The 20,919-nt window shown below is 37.5% G+C and overlaps 1 protein-coding gene and 2 long non-coding RNA genes across 3 annotated transcripts; 1 reads left to right on the forward strand and 2 right to left on the reverse strand.

Moving 5' to 3' along the window:
• The first annotated feature begins 729 nt into the window (after positions 1-729).
• Positions 730-1,671, forward strand: LOC136256821 (uncharacterized). The gene is made up of 5 exons (XR_010701670.1): positions 730-813; positions 861-1,100; positions 1,156-1,212; positions 1,264-1,325; positions 1,382-1,671. It is a non-coding gene; the product is annotated as an uncharacterized lncRNA (long non-coding RNA).
• Positions 1,672-16,738: 15,067 nt separating this feature from the next.
• Positions 16,739-17,490, reverse strand: LOC136256058 (uncharacterized). Its single transcript, XR_010701298.1, has 3 exons — positions 17,434-17,490; positions 17,127-17,377; positions 16,739-17,060 (listed from the first exon to the last, which is right to left on the reverse strand). It is a non-coding gene; the product is annotated as an uncharacterized lncRNA (long non-coding RNA).
• Positions 17,491-19,065: 1,575 nt separating this feature from the next.
• On the reverse strand, positions 19,066-20,777 carry LOC136256542 (cell adhesion molecule-related/down-regulated by oncogenes-like). Its single transcript, XM_066049522.1, has 6 exons — positions 20,555-20,777; positions 20,205-20,504; positions 19,875-20,162; positions 19,530-19,820; positions 19,181-19,476; positions 19,066-19,122 (listed from the first exon to the last, which is right to left on the reverse strand). The coding sequence occupies exons 1-6, from the start codon at positions 20,775-20,777 to the stop codon at positions 19,066-19,068; spliced, it is 1,455 nt and encodes a 484-aa protein (XP_065905594.1).
• Between the last annotated feature and the right edge of the window lie 142 nt (positions 20,778-20,919).

A 20,919-nucleotide genomic window follows, 5' to 3' on the forward strand; every position in this document is an offset into this window, starting at 1 on the left:
CTCGTCCCATTTAATGCTCGCCAGCTGCTGTTCTATCCATCACTGTGGTGCGCCATGCAGAGCTGATACAAGGTAAATAAAGCATAATTACTATAGAGCATATAAATATTTGTACTATCTGCAAAAGATATGTTTTGCTTATTTCGTTATTCTGCAATTCCGTGTTTTACATAAGCCCATGTTACGAGCGCACACTTAATTGTTGAGAATATGGCGTCCAGTGCACCGTCAGCGAGTGCGGAGCGAAACCCTCTTGGAAAGAAGTTAAAACAGCCAAACGAAGTATCTACTTATGAAAGTATGGGAGTACTTTAAACCAGAAGCGAAGAAATGTAAAATTTCTATCAACATCACGGAGAGAATCTCGAAGGCCACCGGTATTGTATGTAATGCCTTCTTTGCTGGGTTTTGGCATACATTACGCCACGCAGGGATTTCAAGGACATCCATTGTAAGAGTTAGAATGAAGCAACACAAGAAAGGCGGTTTATCTACGCCAAGAAAAAGGTACAAAAAGCACTTTGCACAAGCCTGCTCAATTGTAATCGTCAGGTACAAATGTTCACGAGTCCATGTTGATGCAAACAGTTTTGACCGAGATGCTATCAGACAAGATCCATTCATTGTACGGAAGGAAGGACATCTATCGCTCTCAAAGATTTTGGTAAGTTAAATTTTGAACCCTGGAACTTTGTCACGTACTCCATCTTAGGCCAAACTTAAGAATGATGGTGCTTTCTCTGGGGGTAGAACATAGCTTTAAAGAGTGTTGAGTGATATTGGATTTAAGTACAAGACGATTAATGACAAGAGGTTAGCATTGGAACTGTTTGTGCTTTAATGTCACCACGTATATGCAGGGTATGCTATGAGCAGCCCTGTATAGTCCATCAGCATCGTAAATATTAAAGACAAACGAGGTGCAACAGATCTGAAGGAAGATCAGTTGTGTATTTGGATGAGACTTGGGTAATGAAGAACTTCTAGAGCAATTCCTCATCCAAATCAGCAGTAATAGTGAAGATGGCAATGGTGGTATTAATGAATCTTCCACTAGCAGCAACAGGTCCAAGTCTTCTTCTGGGCTTACTTCATCTGATGTAAGATTGTTTGATATTTGCAGCATTGGTGTTATAACTTGATTTTGTTTCCCAGGAGTCATCAGGTAGCTGGGATTAAACTCTGTGAAGTACATGAAAATACAGATGAAGTGTAAGTGTGTGCACTTTAATAAAAAATATCATTGCTTTATTGTGCTAGCAGAAGTTGAACATACCATCCCTTGTATATTAAATCAGTGCAGGAGTGTTTGGAAGTCACTATAGGTACTATCAGCCCAAATTCATACAAACAGTATTATTTCACTTGTTGAATCTTTTAGAGTTTTTTGGGAATGTAACTTCAAAAACAAAATGCTGGCTGGAAAAACTGTGTACCTGTGTGGCGAAGTGATGAGAAAAGGATTAAAATGACAAATTGACTAAATGGGAACAGAAGATGATAGGCAGCTGTGTGGTGAATGTGAAGTAAAATACATGTTGTTTGGCTCACTTGCAGGAACACCAATGCTTCATAACAGATTTTGAGCTGTTATAATTTGGTTTTTTCTCTTTTGAGGCTGAAGAAGATTTTTCCCTGAATATAAGCAAGCCACTTATCTTCTAAATACAGTGCAACGTGGTCCCAGCTCTTCTACTTATGCAACTCTGTTTTACACACACAAAAACTGTTTTATTTGTAAAAGTGTATTACAGCCTCTTACATAATGGATGGTGAAATCATGCTTGTTGAGGGCGAGTGTGTGATATCTGGCTTCGCCACAAACATGTGTCAACATGAACATCAAAGGGCTATGCTTTAGAGGCTTCTCCATTAAAAATGTATGGCGAAACTTTACAGTGTCATAACTGGCGGGGCTTACATTCGAATGAAGCACTTTTAATATATTTTTAGCGGATAAGAAGCGCTACGTATCGAGCAATACAGGAGGCCCACCTAAGTTATTAATCGTTTTTGAGGATTCAGCTCAATGCGAACGTACTATAGTGACACGATGAGTTCAACTCTAGAGTTTAAGAGGGATAGCGCAAGTGACGGGTGAGTTACAGGTAGGTCAAATTTGACAACATTCGTTCCTGTAAAATCCTCACGTGTAGTGGTAGCGTCATTTATTATCTGCGGCACGCGTTTCTGCTTTACTGGCCGTGTGACTCACTACCGTGAGTTTTGATTTGCACTTCATTGGAAATACTTTACACTCCAAGTAAGTTTAATTTGACACAAGTGATATAACAAGGCAAAGCAATTTTTCTGTGAGCATAAACACAAAGTGACAGGATTTGCAAACTCAATCATATGGGTGCACAAAGCTAAAGTTGAGATACGGTAATACCAGTATGAAGATGTAGCACAATCAAACTAATAATTCCACACTAATATGCACTAATATCACTTTGTTAATTCTTTCAAACTGTTAAATATGCTTATGGCAGCAAGTTTTTCTAACAGTGTATACAAACATGCTAGACATGCCTATCAGCCTGTATATACTAGTTAAGGGTTTTACTAGGGAGTAGCATTGCACCAATAATCGGTAGTGCTGGGCGGTATTTAAAAATAGCAAACAGTATACCTTCCATAAAAAGTATCACGGTATTACTAAATATCACGGTATTACTAAATATCACAGTACTACTAAATATCACAGTATTAATGTAATAGCCATTGGTATTAAAGTAACTGCCATTTACCTCAACAAAAGCACCAAATACCCATGGTAGCTCAGCAAACCTCAGGTACAAATTACCACAAACAAACTTGTTTACATAGTTTGGTTAGCTGACTACATCAACACCTGCCTACAAATGTCTGGTTATCTTCTAAATATGGGATGAAACAAGCCAGAGGGAGGCCATAGTGCCCAGAGAGTATGGTAGTATTAAAAAAAACAAAACTGGTATGACTTAGATATCACAGATTACTAACAATACCAGTATATCGCCCAGCTCTAATAATCGGTTGCATCATCGATAACAGCCAATAACTGTTTAGGCTTATTTGCTTGCGAAAGTATGACTACAAGGGGCTGTGTATATTTATTGGCCACCCACAATCACGGCCTGGAATCCCACCAGAAACACTGTTTGATAAGCTAGCTTTACAGCCCGTTCACATTAGCATGATAGCACAGTTCAGTTCAACTTGGTTCGGTACAGCCCAGTATTGCCTCTGTTCACACTACACATTCTCGCTCACTAAGTCATCCGATTTCCACAATTAAATATTAATTACTAAAATTGGATGCAGCCCTTGCCCTTCAAGCCTCTTGTGCTGGAATTCTTTAGTAATGTGCAATAAATCGATTATATTGATTATCGTGATATATTAATTTTTATATCGTGATCGTGGTAAAAAAATTAATTCGTTATATCATGATACATGATGGTGTAGCAATTTCATCAGAAAATGATACTCAAGACAGTATCAATTTCTTTATAACAGGCTCACTTGCAGAGGAAAGCGCATGCTAGGGACTATTTTACATGGTTTATACTAGGGCTGGGACGAAGCTTCGAATGTTTCGGTGGTTCGAAGGTTAAGTAAATTTCGAACTTTAACAAGTATCTTTCGAAGCTTCGTAATGCACTCACTGTTTAAGAAAGAATTACAAATAAACGTCGTTGTCTTTATTTCAGCTGCTTATTGATCTTGTGCGATCGATGTTCGCTCTTCGCAGGTGCCACACCCCCATCGCAGTTTAGCTTGCTACCATACTTATAGCCTTGAAACACCTTATAAAGTGATAGATATTGCAGGAAAACGTCCATTTAGCCATTAGTTGGTGTTTACCTATGCATGATTGCAGTATAGCGGACACGCCCATTTGCAATCGATCGATCGAGTCATTCAGTACTGCTGTTATGCACTATCCAAATGCTTGCAAACTTATTAAATAGGACTAGAAAGATAAAACTTAAGAAGGATGTTAGTAAGTACAAGAAAACCTGTAACTTGAAAGCTAAAACCGAAGCTTCGAATGTTCGAGCATTTTACAAGTGAATATTCGAAGGTAATTTCAATATTCATCCCAGCCCTAGTTTATACTCAAATACTATTGATTTATTACCATGACTTCATGTAATTTGCATATCGTGATAATTTATCATACTGTGATAAAAGAAGAGAGCAATAATTGTTATAGGCAATGTACAAAATATGCCATATCGCACAACACTAGAATTCTTTCAATTCAACAAGACAGCAATAGATAGGAGGCCGTGTAGAACTGCAGAAATCGTGCCGTGAATCAAAGTGAGTAAAACAGTAACTGCCACGACGACAAGTAGTTCATAACTTTTGCTAGACTTTCTTTCATGCTAAACATCATGTCGGCAGTGTTTCTGGGCCATTCTTCATTGCATGGTGAGTTTATAAAATTATTATTTTGTGTGCCTGGTGAGTAATTATCGTACCGTATCATGCTGGACTGGTCCAATCGGGTGGGTTGGCTCAGTTCGGTTGGGCCCGGTATGGATGGTATGCACATCGCACTTTCTATTGAGCTGTACCGTTCCAAACCGTGCTACTGGGCTAGTGTGAACAGTGTGTTATTAGCTGTTTTATAACTACTTGGTTTCTTTTTCCATGAAAGGGGTTAGCGGCAAAACTTTAACAAACATTGCAAAAAACGGCCGCCCACGCAATTAATTACGTTGACCACACATAAACTTTAGGCGATTTTCTGATCCTCCTCCCCTGTTCTGTAGAATACCAGTTAAACTACTAGGGAGGGTATGTTGCTTCCTTTAAAATTACCTTGCCTGATAATGCCAATGCTCCAAAGTCTCTATGTCCTCTTGTTAGATCTTTAGTAGTGTTAACCCATTAATGGCAGCAGCCACCATATGGCGACATGGCATTATAAATCACACAGGAAACAAAATCTAGCTTCGCTATAAAGTGAGATGTGCTAGTGCCAAAGTGGACACCATAGGAGTCCCATTTCTGGGGTAACTAGATCCTTCCCGAACTAGTGCGCATTTATTATGTAATAGCGTAAAATGTAACCTCTCATAATAGGCAAATTAAATTGTTCCTTGAGTTAAAAACAACTTGTTAATAACAAAGAAAGTGTTATACATCGATGGAGACAGGTAAAGTCAACAGTCGGCTGCTTTATCCCAGACGTGGCATGGTGGTCATGAGTGCAGATACACATGCACAACAGCAAAAATGCGAAGAAACCAGCTGTGGAATGGATCGCACTGCAAGTAAACTGTAAACTGTATAGAAAAGTTCTTTGGAGTGTAAGGCACCTTTGTAGATAGTTAGTTGGGATTCTGTTGTTTGTTCGGGCTGGTTTTTACCAATGTTTGGACATGCCGAGTAATAACTTCATTGTGGTTAATATTATGTAAACAAAAACTACATAATCCAGTTCCTTATTTCATAGCAAGTATTTAGATGTATCGTTACTAAGTAGTTCTGTGTATGGTAAGGGTAATATGGTACAATTTGGCAATTCGGCTAGTAGTGGCAAGAATTTAGTGGCAATGGGTTAAATTAAAGTCGGGCCACCAGATTCAATCTCTGTTGCAACTGGGAAGATGTACAATATCAGGATTTTGATAATCAGTAAAATATCATATCGATTTGATTTTAATAAGTTGCGTGGGAAGAGTAATTGCGTGGGCGGTTACATTTACAAATCTACTTTAAATACAATAGATTCACAAAAACCATTACATAGTACTACTACCTAGGGAACTGGTAGAAAAGCTTTTAAAAAGGCTAAATTACACAGAACAGACCTTCATTTCTAGCACGATTGCACAATTACAGACCAAAATTTCTCGATACATCGAATAATATCTTAAATCTTCAATTGCAATATATTGAATTTGATATGATAATGATAATTTTTCGATATATCACACACCTCTAGGGAGTACTCCACAGGCCATGACGCCATGCGCCACTATCTTTCTAAGCAAATACCCCTCTTATATTTGTTCATTCCAAATTGAAGTTCCTAAAAAATCATTGCTTAGCTCTCTATTCCAAATTGCCTCAAACTAAACCATGTCAAATACCAAACTGCTCTAAAATGACCTACTACAGATGGTGGCTGGTTCATTTTACCTTCCAATGGCAACTCAGTAGTTCAACTGATATCACTCGAAAACAAAAGAGAATGTCTACAAATAAATTGTTACTAATACTGAACTAAGAAGAACATTAAAGAACTTATCAAGACTACTAAACTGTACTGCAAGAGAACAGTGCTCTTCTAACATCCCTACTTTCATTCCAACAAGGAAAATATTATTAGGATTTTAAGTTCAATTAGGGATCATAGAAAACAAGTTGATGTTATGCTACTTTTAAAAACCAGGCGTCCACATAGTTAATACTATCCCATTCAAACTAAACAGGTAATTATAAACAGGTAATTAATCAACCATGTATATAATTTAGTATATATCCATGTTATTTTTAACTAAGCTAGATAATTAGATTTGTATTTTGAATTACATTATAATTCAGTAATTATATTGCTATGCACTACTAAGGAAACATAACTCTAACAAACTATTAGAAAATGGTATGTATAATATGCTTTGATCTTCGGAGGATAATTAGGTCTTTAAAATCCACTAAGAGACCTGCTAGCAGGTTCTTAAAATGGTTAGAGACCTGCTAGCAGATAGACCTCACACATCACAAATCTCACTTTCGATCATTGATTTGCAATGTTCCCTCCAAGCATAATCAGGCTGATAGCCTGCAATGGGTGACCACTCACCCAGGCCAACAGGTGGTTAACCACTCTATTGTTTTCATCTTCTATTGAACAATACTAAATACCTAAATGGGTAAGCTTCCTTGTAGAAACGTTATTTTACGCTACGTGTAATGTGGGTGGGGTCCATATTCAAAACTGTGCCGGCTGTTCTTCCTTCTACTGTGGCGCCACTGAAGACACAACTTGTGACAATCATTCCCATCATATAAATCCACACAAGCTGCTTCTTTGACATATGTGCTCTTTACACTGCTGTGAGCACTGGCTACTGTTAATCCAAGCGCCAACCCGGGTCGACCTTATCAATCACTGCCATTTCCCAGCCATGTCGGATCCAAGTCTAAGGCTTGTGAACTTGTAAAAGGAAGCAGTGCGAGCTTCGATTTTTTCAGGGCAAAAGCATGTTCAGTCTTCCGCAATTATTTTAACAGCGTGTGACGATTTCAGAACAACATATAACCCAGTCCCACAATGACTTCACCTATATGCCCATATAAACACTGATAAATTTTCTAAGTCGGTCACCATGCCTTTGGATCTTTGTGGGTTTTTAAAATCCACAAAGATCCTCGTGTAGATTTCTAACCTATACTTTTAAAAAGCAAATTACGCACAGAAGTATCTATCAACTGCTTTAGTGTGTTTAGTTTTCTCATGTGAGTTGTTTAGACTCGAGGGTGCCCTTCATTTTTGTTTGCGTAAGTACAAGACACAAATGTACCCCCCTTTCTCCTCGAAGGAATTCATATGTCTGGTATCCTACAAAGTCTAATGCTGTTTTTCAGTTGTATTACATTCATATAGCCCATTAGGAAAGTTGTTCACAACATGTTCTTTAACCTATTTAACTCGAATTTCTGACCTCAGCATAAAGCTTAGTTTCTTGAAAGTGTAATACAATGTTCACAAAGCCTTCAATTAACATGTGCAGGCTGCTTTTGACACAAAATTGTTTGCTCACATGGGCAAAATGACAGACTCGCACACAAATTTAAATTACAGTAATCAGCCTTCTTCGGTCGGCTATGGAGCGTGTACCTGGTAAAAAAGTCACCTACAACTGCAGATATGCTGGCTAGTACAACAAAAAGTTATAGAGCACTTACAGGTGATGATGCTGAGTGGGTTATTAATAACTACACAAGAGGTGACAATATGAGGTAAGCCCTTTGCTCTTTAATAAAGTCTGTAGCATGCTGTACATTTATGGTTTAATCATCACCTCTTGTAAAATCTTGTGTTGTCATTAAACACTAATCATCACTCACCAGACTCTGGGATTGGTAGACAAAAAAGGCATAAGAATTACACCAGACACTTCCAGAAGGGGCCCTTATAATCTCTAATTGATAAGTGCCACCACTAAGAAAAGGGTCTCGAAGACAAGAGTACATAGCTCGTAGTAATTCTTCCAACTGTGCAAGGCTCTTTGAATCTTTGGAAATCACCACAGCCATTCTTCATATAATGACAAGAGTAAGCCCCTTACCTGTCTGAGTGTATCACCATACTCGGTCTTCATTCCTGATCTACTAACAGAATCTTATACTCATGAGAATACAGAAAGTCATGTGTGTTAAACAACATGATGTGTGATCATGCATCAACATAAATCACTATTGTAGGCACCATAAAATGTGCTTCGTCAGCTAATGAAATACTGATATCACTAAAGGATGAAAATTACACTTTTCTTGGGGCTTCTAGCTATGTCCTCTGGGCATATCAACAGGTTTGCCTGCCCTGCATCATCACATTTCATGACTATCAACAGTTATTTCAAATGAAACAAGAGCGCTGCACAAAGTGACTTCAAATACATACGGTAGAAGTCACGAGACTAATGCACCTCAGGTGGCGCGCGAGACAGCCTTTTAAATTTTATTAAATTAAAACAGCGCCATTCTGACGCCGTCAGTCAATTATTGCACGAGGTGTAAAATATTACTAGTATACATACAATCAGAGACAAAGAGCAGTGGGTACACACTACCGCAATGTATAACAACAACTGACAACACAAAACAACACACGCAAGCAACTCATTACCTGCTCTAATGGCGAAGACCACAAGAGGTAAAAGAAACCTCGAACGCCAACCCATTATCGTTTTTCACGCAGAAGTAGGCTCCTCTTTCTTTCTCCGAACTAAGACAATGATACGCTATAAAATGTTTCCACGCAGTGTTCCACTTACGGACACAATGTTGACCACAACGTGACCACCAATGAGATCACGAGTGAAGTAACAAAATGGGCATTATTTCGAAACATAAGCGTCAATCGTTGATGATTGTTCCTGGTGGTCATATGGTTTACGTACGAACAACTTGTAAGTTAAATGCAATCTTAGAAAGTTAACTTAAAAACTGAAAGCTACTTTTGTCTCACGTGATCTACTACAGTCCCCAGAAGCAGATATTTATAAACCCCTATGCTAGAGGCTTACATAATATGGAGGGGTGCTATGTATGCCGTGGGTGGTGCTTGAAAACTGACCCTGGACCATTGATATGATAAGTGTCAAATGGTACACCAATGGTGTCATGTGGTGTGCATGTATATGACAAACAGGTCATGATTATTTATGACAGGCGTGGAGGGGTAACTCCTAAACGCATAATCGTAAAGCTTTCTAGTCACGTACGTAGCTATAATCTCACAGATCTAGCGCCGGACCACTTTTTTGTATGTGGTATGCATGTACAGAGATGAGCAAACTGCCAGCCTCAAGTTTATTTTAGTTGTGTGTGTTTTTATATGCCATGATGTGTAGTGTATTTAGAAGATAAGAACCATGTGGCATTATTATTATTATTATTAGTGCTTTACAGTGACCAGCACTGAAGGTCTAACAGCAACATGTGCTGCAGCCTTAGGATTACCTAACCTACAAGGACTTAGACCTAGTGACTTGACATAGTGACTTGACTTACTGACTGAATAAGGTGTAACAGAAAAGGGGCCAAAGTAAGGAAAAAAATCCCTCCAACCCCAGGATTCGAACTGCAGGTCACCCAATGTCTAGTCGGGGCCACACTCAGTCTTCCTCCAGGAGGGATGGATTTTCTTCCTTAAACTTAAAGTATTTATTATTAGTGCTTTACAGTGACCAGCACTGAAGGTCTAACAGCAACATGTGCTGCAGCCTTAGGATTACCTAACCTACAAGGACTTAGACCTAGTGACTTGACTTAGTGACTTGACTTACTGACTGAATAAGGTGTAACAGAAAAGGGGCCAAAGTAAGGAAAAAAATCCCTCCAAATGAACTCTGATAGGAAATTTGATTGGTTCTATTAAAAGGAATGCCAAAATGCAGGTTGTGTCCACGAGTACTTGTTGAGGATAGTAAGAAGACTATGAAAATTTGTACATGTTTCAACTTATCCTATGTGAGTAATGGCCACTTTAGGCATTGAAGCATACATGCTAGAATGGCTTTACATCCTGATGTGAATAATGGGTGTCAATAGCCATAAGCCAATAAAGCCAGGCAAAGTAGATTATTTGTTTCTCATCAGCCTCCTGCTTCTGCCAAAACACCTTTCATTATTACATTCTAGTATGACATGCCCCCTGTTTCGTGTGTGATCTTAACACACGTGATGCACCTTGTGTTAACAATGGCATTTGTTTGTCTCGTTTGTCTCACCACTACTGTAGATGGGCAGCTGTGTAAAAATAATATGGTTGGTATATCATGACGTGATTCTAGTAATATATGGTATAAAAACAAATTTTTAAAATAATTAATTAACATTATGTCATAATGATTGCCCGCCACATCAAATTGAGGGAGTGGCTGATGAGAAACAAGGAATCTACTTTGCCTGGCCTAAAATATGGCATTTAAATGTATTACATTATGGACAAAGCAACAAACAATTAAAGCAAAGCTCATATCCAAATGCTGGTCAAGACTTTCTTAATTGGGGGAAGGAGCTCCTACTGATTTACAACTCTATTTGTCAGTCTTGGGATGATCCTACAATGCTGCTTAAATATTCTTTGATCATGACCTCTATGACACTCTTGAAGGTGAAAAATTGATCTGGTAAGACTCTGTTCAGATGGTTAACCAACTTATACACATCTATCTAATCTCTTCTTTGTCTCTCTTGTTTCCTATGGTTCGTAATTGAACTAATTCTGGAACTAACTTTGTGGCATCTGCTCTAGTTTATCTATGTTCCTTGCTAAATACAGATTACAAATGGAACACAATATTCCAAATGTGGACAATGTAAGTTTTGTGCATTCTTTAGTCAGGTGGGTAAAGGTCCTTTTTGTTAACCCAAGAGATTGCACAGCTTTAGCAGACGCTTTATCACATTGTAGTGTAAAGTCAGGCTTGGATGTTATCCATGCAGACTCCAAAATCCTTCCCTGATGGAACAATGTAACGTCAAGCTTAGAATTAGACCTGTTAATTGTCATCCATATAATATTCATAAGGTGAAGCCGAGTACCATACTTTAAATATTTGCACTTATAACAATGTTAAAATGTAATAACCATTCTTTGGCCAACTACAAAGTTTATCCAAATCATTCTGGAGCATAACTTGTTATCTGTGATTAAATCTTGATATCATCAGTTTATCTATATAGGGATATGCATTAACATAGGAGTCTTAACACATATTTCTTTGAAACACAGGAGTTACGTTTGCCAATTTCCAATCATGGGGGGGTTGGCCTAACTGTAATGATTGGTTGTAGAGCAAACAAAGAGGCTTACACAAGCAGGCCTTTGGCTTTGGCGGGGTTAAGTTTTGAAAGTTTATGATACACCAGGTAACACTGAACAAAATCACAGTTCACATCATTAACTTTACTAGGAAAATTTGGTAGTTTTTGAAGGTCTTTATGAATGAAAACTGATGTAAAGAAATAGGCCAGAGATTTGGTGTATAGCTGTCGATCCATCAGGTCAAGTTGAGCTGATGAAATGCTGAATTTCTTGCTTTTGCCTAATGTACTTATGCAGCCATTTTAAGATTGGATTGAAGGTCAGATAATTGAAGATTCATGATCAGTCTTGGCTCTCCAAATAACCTGTTTAACCTTATTTCTCAGCTTCTGATAGCTTCAAACCAACTAGGTCAAGATTATTTATCTTGTATTCACTTCAGATCCGTAAAATGATAGAGGATAGCAATATTAACCACCTGTGTCCCTGCAATGGTATTGACCATGAAGTTTTATTGTGGAATGTATAAATTATTTGCTATAGTGGTATAGTTCTGAAAGGAATTGAATTACCCTAACACCAATATACCAACAATGAATAAGTACCTTATCAATATTGACTGTTTTATCTAGCAGCGATGTAAATGATAATTGGCTTATCCTTAAGAAGAAGAACATCGTATTAGATGTCCATGCAAAGTAAGTTTGTTCCTTGTCAGCATAAGTCAAACAATAAACCAGCACGGCTCAAGAAGAGCATTTAAAAAGAAATAAAAATCCATCTTCAACAGGCTAGCAGATAGTGATTGGTCACCTTCAGGGATGTTGATGTAGCACAATTTAGATGGAGTTTGGTGAAAGATACACAACACTATTTCTTAATTGGATGGTACAGCTACATCTGATGTAGCATGTGTTGTTGTCATCTATCATACCTATATAAGCCATATCTCAGCATCACCAACAGAGTCTTTACACCATGTTTTGGTGATAGCAACTGTCATAGGTTTGTAAGAATATGCCAAACTTGCAAGTTCACCAATTTTATTCATAATACTTTGTGCATTAATCAGTAGACCAGGAAAATTAAAAGCAGAGTTATGGGAGGGGTCATTATGTAAAAAGATAAGTTTGGAATATAATCGTAGGGTTAGTGTTAATATCAGTGACATGGGAGAATCTTATTCAATTCTTTGAGCTTCATATGCAGTTGGTGATTTGCCTCTCTCTGTTAGATCCAAGGTTATGTAAATTTTATGATAAAAGCTTGAAGGGTTGGCCTTCCATAGATTTGTACAGTTGCGGTGAATAAGTCCATGCTTTTGTCTCAACAGTGTCAACAGTAACTTTAGTTTTTCCAATTTCTTTCCAAGACTAATGGCCTTAGTTACAGTGGCCTTTGCTCACAGTAAGTTATTAAAATGTCAGTAGCATGCTTTATATCTTCAGACTTTTAGAAGTTGATCCTGCAAGATTATATAGGCTATCAACTTGTTATCCTCAGCTATAAGTGTAGTGGTTTGGTTTCAGGAGTGCAGAACATTTATGACACTTGGAAAGTTAGAGTGTTGATTCTTTTTTAAATTCTTGTTGTTTAGATTCAACATCTGCATCCGAGCTTGGTTTTCAAGTTGACTTTTTCTCAGGCAAGCTTTCCATCAAGATTGGTTGATGTTTCTGTCATCAAAATGTTCAAGGACCTCAGATGCACATGTGGCACAGAGGAAAACTAGTCTTTTGCTAGACTTATATATAGCATGGTACATTCTTCCATACTTATTTTAGCACACTCACTGTGCCCCCATGAACTGCACCACTGACACAGTCTACTACACTTATCTTCATCTTTAACTACAACCTTACAAATAAACACATAATATCACCTCCCTGATGTTTTTTTGGCATCTGCTGACACAGAACTTGCTAATGTGTATTTAATAGCCATCACAATGGAGACCAAGTACACCACTACATACGACAAACAAAAAAAATGGAAGTGAACCTTTACAGGTACCATTAATAGAGAGAGGGGAGCCACGGTACCACAGCACATTACCCCAGGGACCGGAGGTAATGACAGATACATCAATATTTTAAAATTATCTAAAGAACAATCTCTCCTTTGGCACCATTGATAGGGATTAAGTGTCTTTTTTTGACCGGGTTCATCAGTCATCACAACAAAACTAGTACCGTTATCTTGGTAGAACCTTCAAATGTAACAGACTGGGTATAGTGCAATAACTGGACTCTCATTGAAGATGACTCATTCTCATATATACACATATATACCTCTTTCTCATAGATATATAGACCAACTGCATGAATTATCTGTGTTTATACTTGTCTCACGAGTCCTACTATTATCATTATAACATTCATTGTCATCTTTGTTGTGTCTGCTTCCAGCAATCTCATACACTACCTTGAGGGTCTGTATATATTATATATAGCTAACTGGGAATAAGACAATTATTTGCTCCACTTGTGCTATTGGCAAATGCAATTACATACTAAGATTTTATAATACGACAATCCAATCCATTATAACATGTCACTGTAGCTTCTCAAAGGTTGTCTGGGATCAGTGGGATGGAACAGTGCATTACCTAGTACTAGGTCTCCTTTTTATAAAACCACCTCTATTTTGTTGTGACTTGTGAGTGTATACCTTAGGATGATTTAAGATTAGATATATACTGGCATTACTGGGCTGTCAGCTCAGCTGGTTTGCCCAGGGGGTGAAAAGCCCCAAATGGTACAATCACACACATACAATTTGCTAAGTATAGTTAACTAATAAATACAACAATTAAGTAAGTAAGTAAATTCATCCACATCTCTGGATGATCTTGCCACATTCTTGTAAAAGAGTGATAAATGATATACAAAGGTGGGGGTGTATATGGCACACCCCTCCAAAATTTACTGTGTGCTAGCTAGAAAGATAGTAGAAGCTAGATGCAATCGCACCTATACTGTGTACTAAGTACACAGTATGTATCTACAGCATACCTGGGCAATGAAAACACAGAAAGAGTGAGAAGAGAAGGACTACTAGCTAATCTCTTCTAGGAAAATAGAACAGTCAGCTACTCTAATAGAACATCCATCATTTAAATAAATTGTTATTTAAAAAAGACCAACTACTATTGACCCCTTGAACTTTAACTTTGAACTCAAACCGTACGGCAGCATTAATTATTTTATACTGTTATACTGTGTCCTTTATTTGAAAACTAATTATCACTGCTAGCTGACATGTATGGCAGTATCTATGCTAGTCTATATATATAGCATTAACAATAATGAGGTACCACTCTTGCACACTGCTTCAAGTTTATAATACACTACACCAGCTGGGTGTAGTTTGGTGTGACATGCAACCTGTGTTGAGTCAATTCCTTACTGCTGGTAGTACATGCAGTGCAAGATTAGAAAACCAACATATATATAGTTAATAGCTGTTGTGCTTGCGAACCTTCAACAATTACAGTGATGTCTGCAGATGTAATAGCTATAGTTTCTTCCAATACACATGTATGTACACTGTATAGTGTGGAGTGAATTAGTACTTAACTCTGCATGGATTTCTGGACCACTATAAACTCTGCAGACCACTGAAACAGAATTAAACTCTGGAAAAGAATTGTCATATCACTGTTGTTATAAATTGACACACAATCTCAAGTTCTTCATCTCATCTTTTACACTCTACTCTTGCATTGGGAACATCAACATCAGTGGTAATACTGCATATCAAATTTGCCCTTTCTCTCTTCTACAGCCATTGTATAATTGTGGATACTGGCTGACATTTGGAAGACTAAAATCTCAAGACTGTTATATGTCAGCCATGCACTGCAATAATAATACTACTACAATGCGCAATTGAATCTTGTGTAGTATCATCAGGGTAAGTAGAATTCTAGACAAATAGCAGGAATGAAAAGTAGAATAAGTAGGAACATAAACAGTCAGTGGAAATATGAGTGAAAAGGTTCGATATAGGTTGGATTTTACACCAAAGTGCTGGCATTGCAACAATGCTGTATTGTTCCACTTAAACAAATATTAGATACTCTAATAGAGCAGTCACATGCTAATAGAGTCAGCAGCATTACAGGCTAATGAGCTCTACAAGCCTTCACTCATTTGTTGAAGTCTGAGAAGTTATCTGGCATCCTATGCTATTTGAACATAAATATTAGATATGTATTTATTTTCACATTCCACATATGTTTCTTAGTTTGACTTGCACATCCATTAGGTAGCTAGTATACATACTTTGATTACTTTAGTAATCAAAGTGTACAATTATAAAGATGGCAAATTAGCCCCAATATAATTGATATTAATTGGATAACGTTAGCGTTTCTTTTGTAATAAAGTATTATTGATATTGTTGTCACAAGTTATGACCTAATAATTGGACAGGTGGATAGTTAGAACATATAGGACTGACAAGATAGGTATAGGTACACAGATACATGCACACGCATGCACACACACCATAGGTGGTATGACACTATCAAAGAGAAGTCATATTAATTGCATATTTGATATTTAATCTGGGTTACAGACTTAAATACAATTTCCAGAGTGCTATTCTTTCTATTGTTCGTTTCATGCAGTAAGGTCTTGATCACATCTCCTATACTAATATCAAACCATTGGGGTTTCCTGCACCATTAAATTATGTATGAAAAGCTTACTAGTTTTCAATGAGCCCCTCCTAAAGTTGGCTTTTAATTGTTCTACACAAATCCTATGAGTGCACTCATGTGAGGGTGTCATACTTCCTCTGCACGCACCAGTGCACATGCACACACACACACACACACACACACACACACACACACACACACACACACACACACACACACACACACACACACACACACACACACACACACACACACACACACACACACACACACACACACACACACACACACCCACACACACCACACACACACACACACACACACACACACACACACACACACACACACACACACACACACACACACACACACACACACACACACACACACACACACACACACACACACACACACACAACACACACACACACACACATTAAAGTACTATTTCAGGTAACCAGACATGTAGGCATGTCCCCACAGGACAACTGCAAAAATGCAGCTGCTTCAACAATTTAGCAAGCAAACAATAAATAATTAATAATTTTGCAGCTACTTAGTCATTGCCTAAAACAGATGATCTATCAACTAGGTAAGTAAAAGAAAACGACACACAGCATATGGGGTAGGATAATAGGTACAATCGGCCTAGAAATGATGCAAACAGAACAGCTAAATGTCAGTCATTATGTGGCTAGAAATTAGTCAAATCTTAATGCAAACTGGTGTTGTAGTACTCCATTTGCCATCTTTACATATTGCCAATGTGTTTCCATTAAGAAAGTAACCAGCATTACAGTTGAAGTTGATATATTTCTCAAATCCTCCCATCTTGATGACAAATTTTACTACCATTTACAGGAGCTTCTAATGATGGATGACATCCAGGAATCACTACAGTTTATAAGAATACATTATTGTCATTCTATTCACCTACCTATGTACATGCAGTGTACATACCATTCACAGTTATACTATTCCCTGCAGTGCGTTGTATAATTCCAGCATTGTTTGTTCCCACACAGGTGTATACTGTAGTGTGGGGAAATGTAGTTGGAACATTATACAATGGTTCATTGGCAACACAAGACTGCCACTTTTCCACTTTATTGAAGGACTGGGTTCTCCCCTAACAATACAGTTCAACTGTAACAAACCATTAACACTAACTGTTTGTGGTGATGAAGGGTCAATAGCAACCTCTGGACCATCTATGTACAACAACACATATAATATAATCATCAAAACAGATTACATTATAACTCACACTCTACAACAAGATTAGTATTCAGTTTAATATAGAAAGGTGATGGTTTGAATGCTTTACAAGGTGTACTTTCCATTATCAGTGCGATTTACTGAATCAAACAACAACACTGACTGTATCTCTTTTGTTGTGTTGAGCTTTAGATAAACTAGTGCATCATTTCTATCTGGTGTTAGTAGTTGGTTATTGTGATACCAGTTAACTTGTACAGGATGAGGAGCATCAATGTCATTGGTAGCATTACACATCAAGTTAACTTTTTTTCCTTCCAAAGTTTCAGTATCCTTAGTAATAGTACCAGTAGGAGGACCTATAAAACAAACAAGTACGTGCATATGTATACTGTAAAACTATCAACCAGGGGTGGTGGTGGTGTGTGTGTGTGTGTGGTGTGTGTAGTGTGTGTGTGTGTGTGTGTGTGTGTGTGTGTGTGTGTGTGTGTTGTGTGTGTGTGTGTGTGTGTGTGTGTGTGTGTGTGTGTGTGTGCATGTGCAGGGATGTATTTAGGGGGGTTTCCTGGGGGTTCAGGAAACCCCTTCTGAAATATTAACTTGTAGGCTTTCAGCAGGAACACACCAGACTATCACACTATCAAAGTTTTTCAGCACAAACACACAGAACAAATGGGAACAGGGCAGAGGCAGTGTGTAATAGGAAACTTATACATTGATTCTTAAAAGTGCATGAAGGGTATGTGAGGAAGGTGTGTATTGAAAATCTTTATGAAGATCACATACTCTAATAGAGCAGTCAGATATATTCTATCCTATCGATTTTGAGAGAGAGAGAGACGTCTTGTTTTATAAATTACAACTTAAGTGCAGGGGTCTAGACTCAGGGTACCATGCACTGGGCAGAAAGTACAGAGCCCTGGCAAAACTTACACTATTAAATTACGACACAAAAATAAGCATCAGATTTGCACCAAACTTGGCACATGATTGTGCCGCAATACATTCTAAAGTGTACCAAAGCTCAAGACAATCAAGCTACACATTTGCATTTTATAATGGTTTTTGTAAAGTGTGCAAAAAGAAGAAAATCTAAGCCCCCCGAGCCCCCTAAACAAAGAAAAAAAAAAATTAAGCTGAAATTTGAAGGCTTATATTTCCCAATAACCTTGCTCAAATTTGGTATGTGGGGTCCTGAAGGTGGAGGGCATTTGCAGTATAAAAATGATTCCAATCCGAGAAGGAGTTACATATGGACTTAAAATAATAATAATTATTATATTGAAACATTTTAGATAGTATTTCAGACTATTTTCCTTTTCTCACAGTTTTTAAGATATGTGGTGTGACTATTCATAGTGATCGACTGCTCTATCTGGGTATCTTTGTGACAAGCACTGACAAATAAAGATGAGGGAGTCCTCTCATCCCTCATTTTCATTTCCACCACCAGTGTTATCTATTCATGACATTAAAAACTCACCATACACAGTGATGGTTACATTATCAGATAATACACTACCATCATCTTCTGTGATTATACTAAATGTCAGCTGTTGTGATTTTATATTCACTGCTCTATGAGAAGGTCTTATCCAACTATCATTAGATGACTGATACTTCTCCCACTGGTAATGAAGGGGACCTTCTCCGCCAGCTTCACAATGCATTACCACCTTATTCACAACACCTGCTCTAACTGTAACTGATACTGGTTGTTTGGAGAACTTAGGAAGAACTAAAAGTCATACAAGTGTTTAACACAATATGTATAACATGTCTGACTTACTGTTTACATTGAGCCAAGCACATTTAGTAGTGGTCCCATATTGGTTTTGTGCTATACAGCAGTATTCTCCTTCATGTGACATTTGAGTGTTGGAAACTGCCAAATGATAAAATGTTGTATTTTCACCAATAAAATTTCTGTACACAAATGACTTTATTGCAGTGTTGGGAAGGCTACTTCCATCAAGTTTCTTCCAGTCATATACCAGTGATCCATAACTTAATGCCAAGCAGTAAAAGTTAGCCAACCTTCCTGGTAGCACAGTAATGTTCCTTGGAAAATCAACTATTTCTGGAATAGGTACTGAAATACACGTTATAATAATTACATCAAACTAAAGAGTTGATTCTATATACCTTGTATTTGAAGATTAGCATGGTGCGAAGTAGTCATTCCAGCTTCGTTTACAGCAATGCAGTAATATCTTCCACCATAGTACCCAACAGTTTTGGTGATTCTTAATATACTAATAATCTTGTTCTGTGATCTGGTAGTTTGTGTTGTAGCTGTTGATGGTAGCTTGTAACCATCTCTCCTCCAAGTGATTGTAATAAAACCAAAACCTTCAGCCATACACTCAAATACAACAGGGTCAAATACATTAACTGATGCATTCTTTGGGTGATTCAATATCAATGGTAGAGACACTACATTTGGAAATGTTGTACATTAATATGTAAATAAATTGTATATGGTTATACCTTCAATTGTCAGCTTAAAATAATCAGAACTAATTGTACCAGTAGTATTACTCAACACACAACGATACTCTCCAGAATCTTCTGGCATAAGATTAGTAATACTCATGTGTGATGTGTGTATTCCTTGTGCTCGTGATGGAAGAAGACCATTATTTCTTTCCCACAAATAATCAAAGTTGTTTTTTTGTGGCATACATGTCATTGATAAGTTAAAGTCATTTACTGTCAAAGTCACTGCAGAAGTTGATATCACTGCTGGTTTTAATGGAACACCTTCAACATACAAAACTACCATAACACCACATGTATGCAAATGCAATGAACACATACCAGCATAAAACAAATTTACCAATCTGGATTGTGTTGCTCTCTTATTAGCCCATGCTTCACAATAATATACACCACTATCCTTCATGGCTACATTGAGAATGGTGAGGTTACTAGTAGTAACATTGTGTGATGATGTTAGAGTAAAGTTTGACTTGTTAGCAATAGTTTTGTATGCTTCATTATTCTTATACCAAGTGATGTTTATATGACCAAATGCACTAGCAGAACATGTGAACACAGCACTGAATGGAGCAGCAGCACTCGTATCAGTTGGATGAGTGATCATATCAGGCCCAGGAACTATTTGGGTAATAAAAATGAACTTTGGTGATCTGTACACCACAACTCACCTCTAGCTACCACCAAGATAGTAGCAGGTCTTGAAATGACTCTCCAAACACTATTACTAACTATACATTGATACTGACCAGCATCAGATGATTGTACATTATTAATGATTATATCACTTTCATTATAGTGAACAAGAACAATATTATTATGAGTCCACTGGTACTTGAGGTTATCACCAACAGCACCACATCTGAGATATACATCAAAGTCAAACTCAACCATTTGACTATAAGGGTGTTGTACAATAACTGGTGGAAGATATGTAAGCATAAAATCAGTCACACAAAGTAGATACAATGCGTAACATTTATCTATCACAAAAATACTTCATTAATGTTTTCTAATAACATGAATTATTGAATAT

The sequence above is a fragment of the Dysidea avara genome, chromosome 5 (genome assembly GCF_963678975.1).
Source record: "Dysidea avara chromosome 5, odDysAvar1.4, whole genome shotgun sequence".
In the NCBI taxonomy this organism is placed as follows: Eukaryota; Metazoa; Porifera; class Demospongiae; order Dictyoceratida; family Dysideidae; genus Dysidea; species Dysidea avara.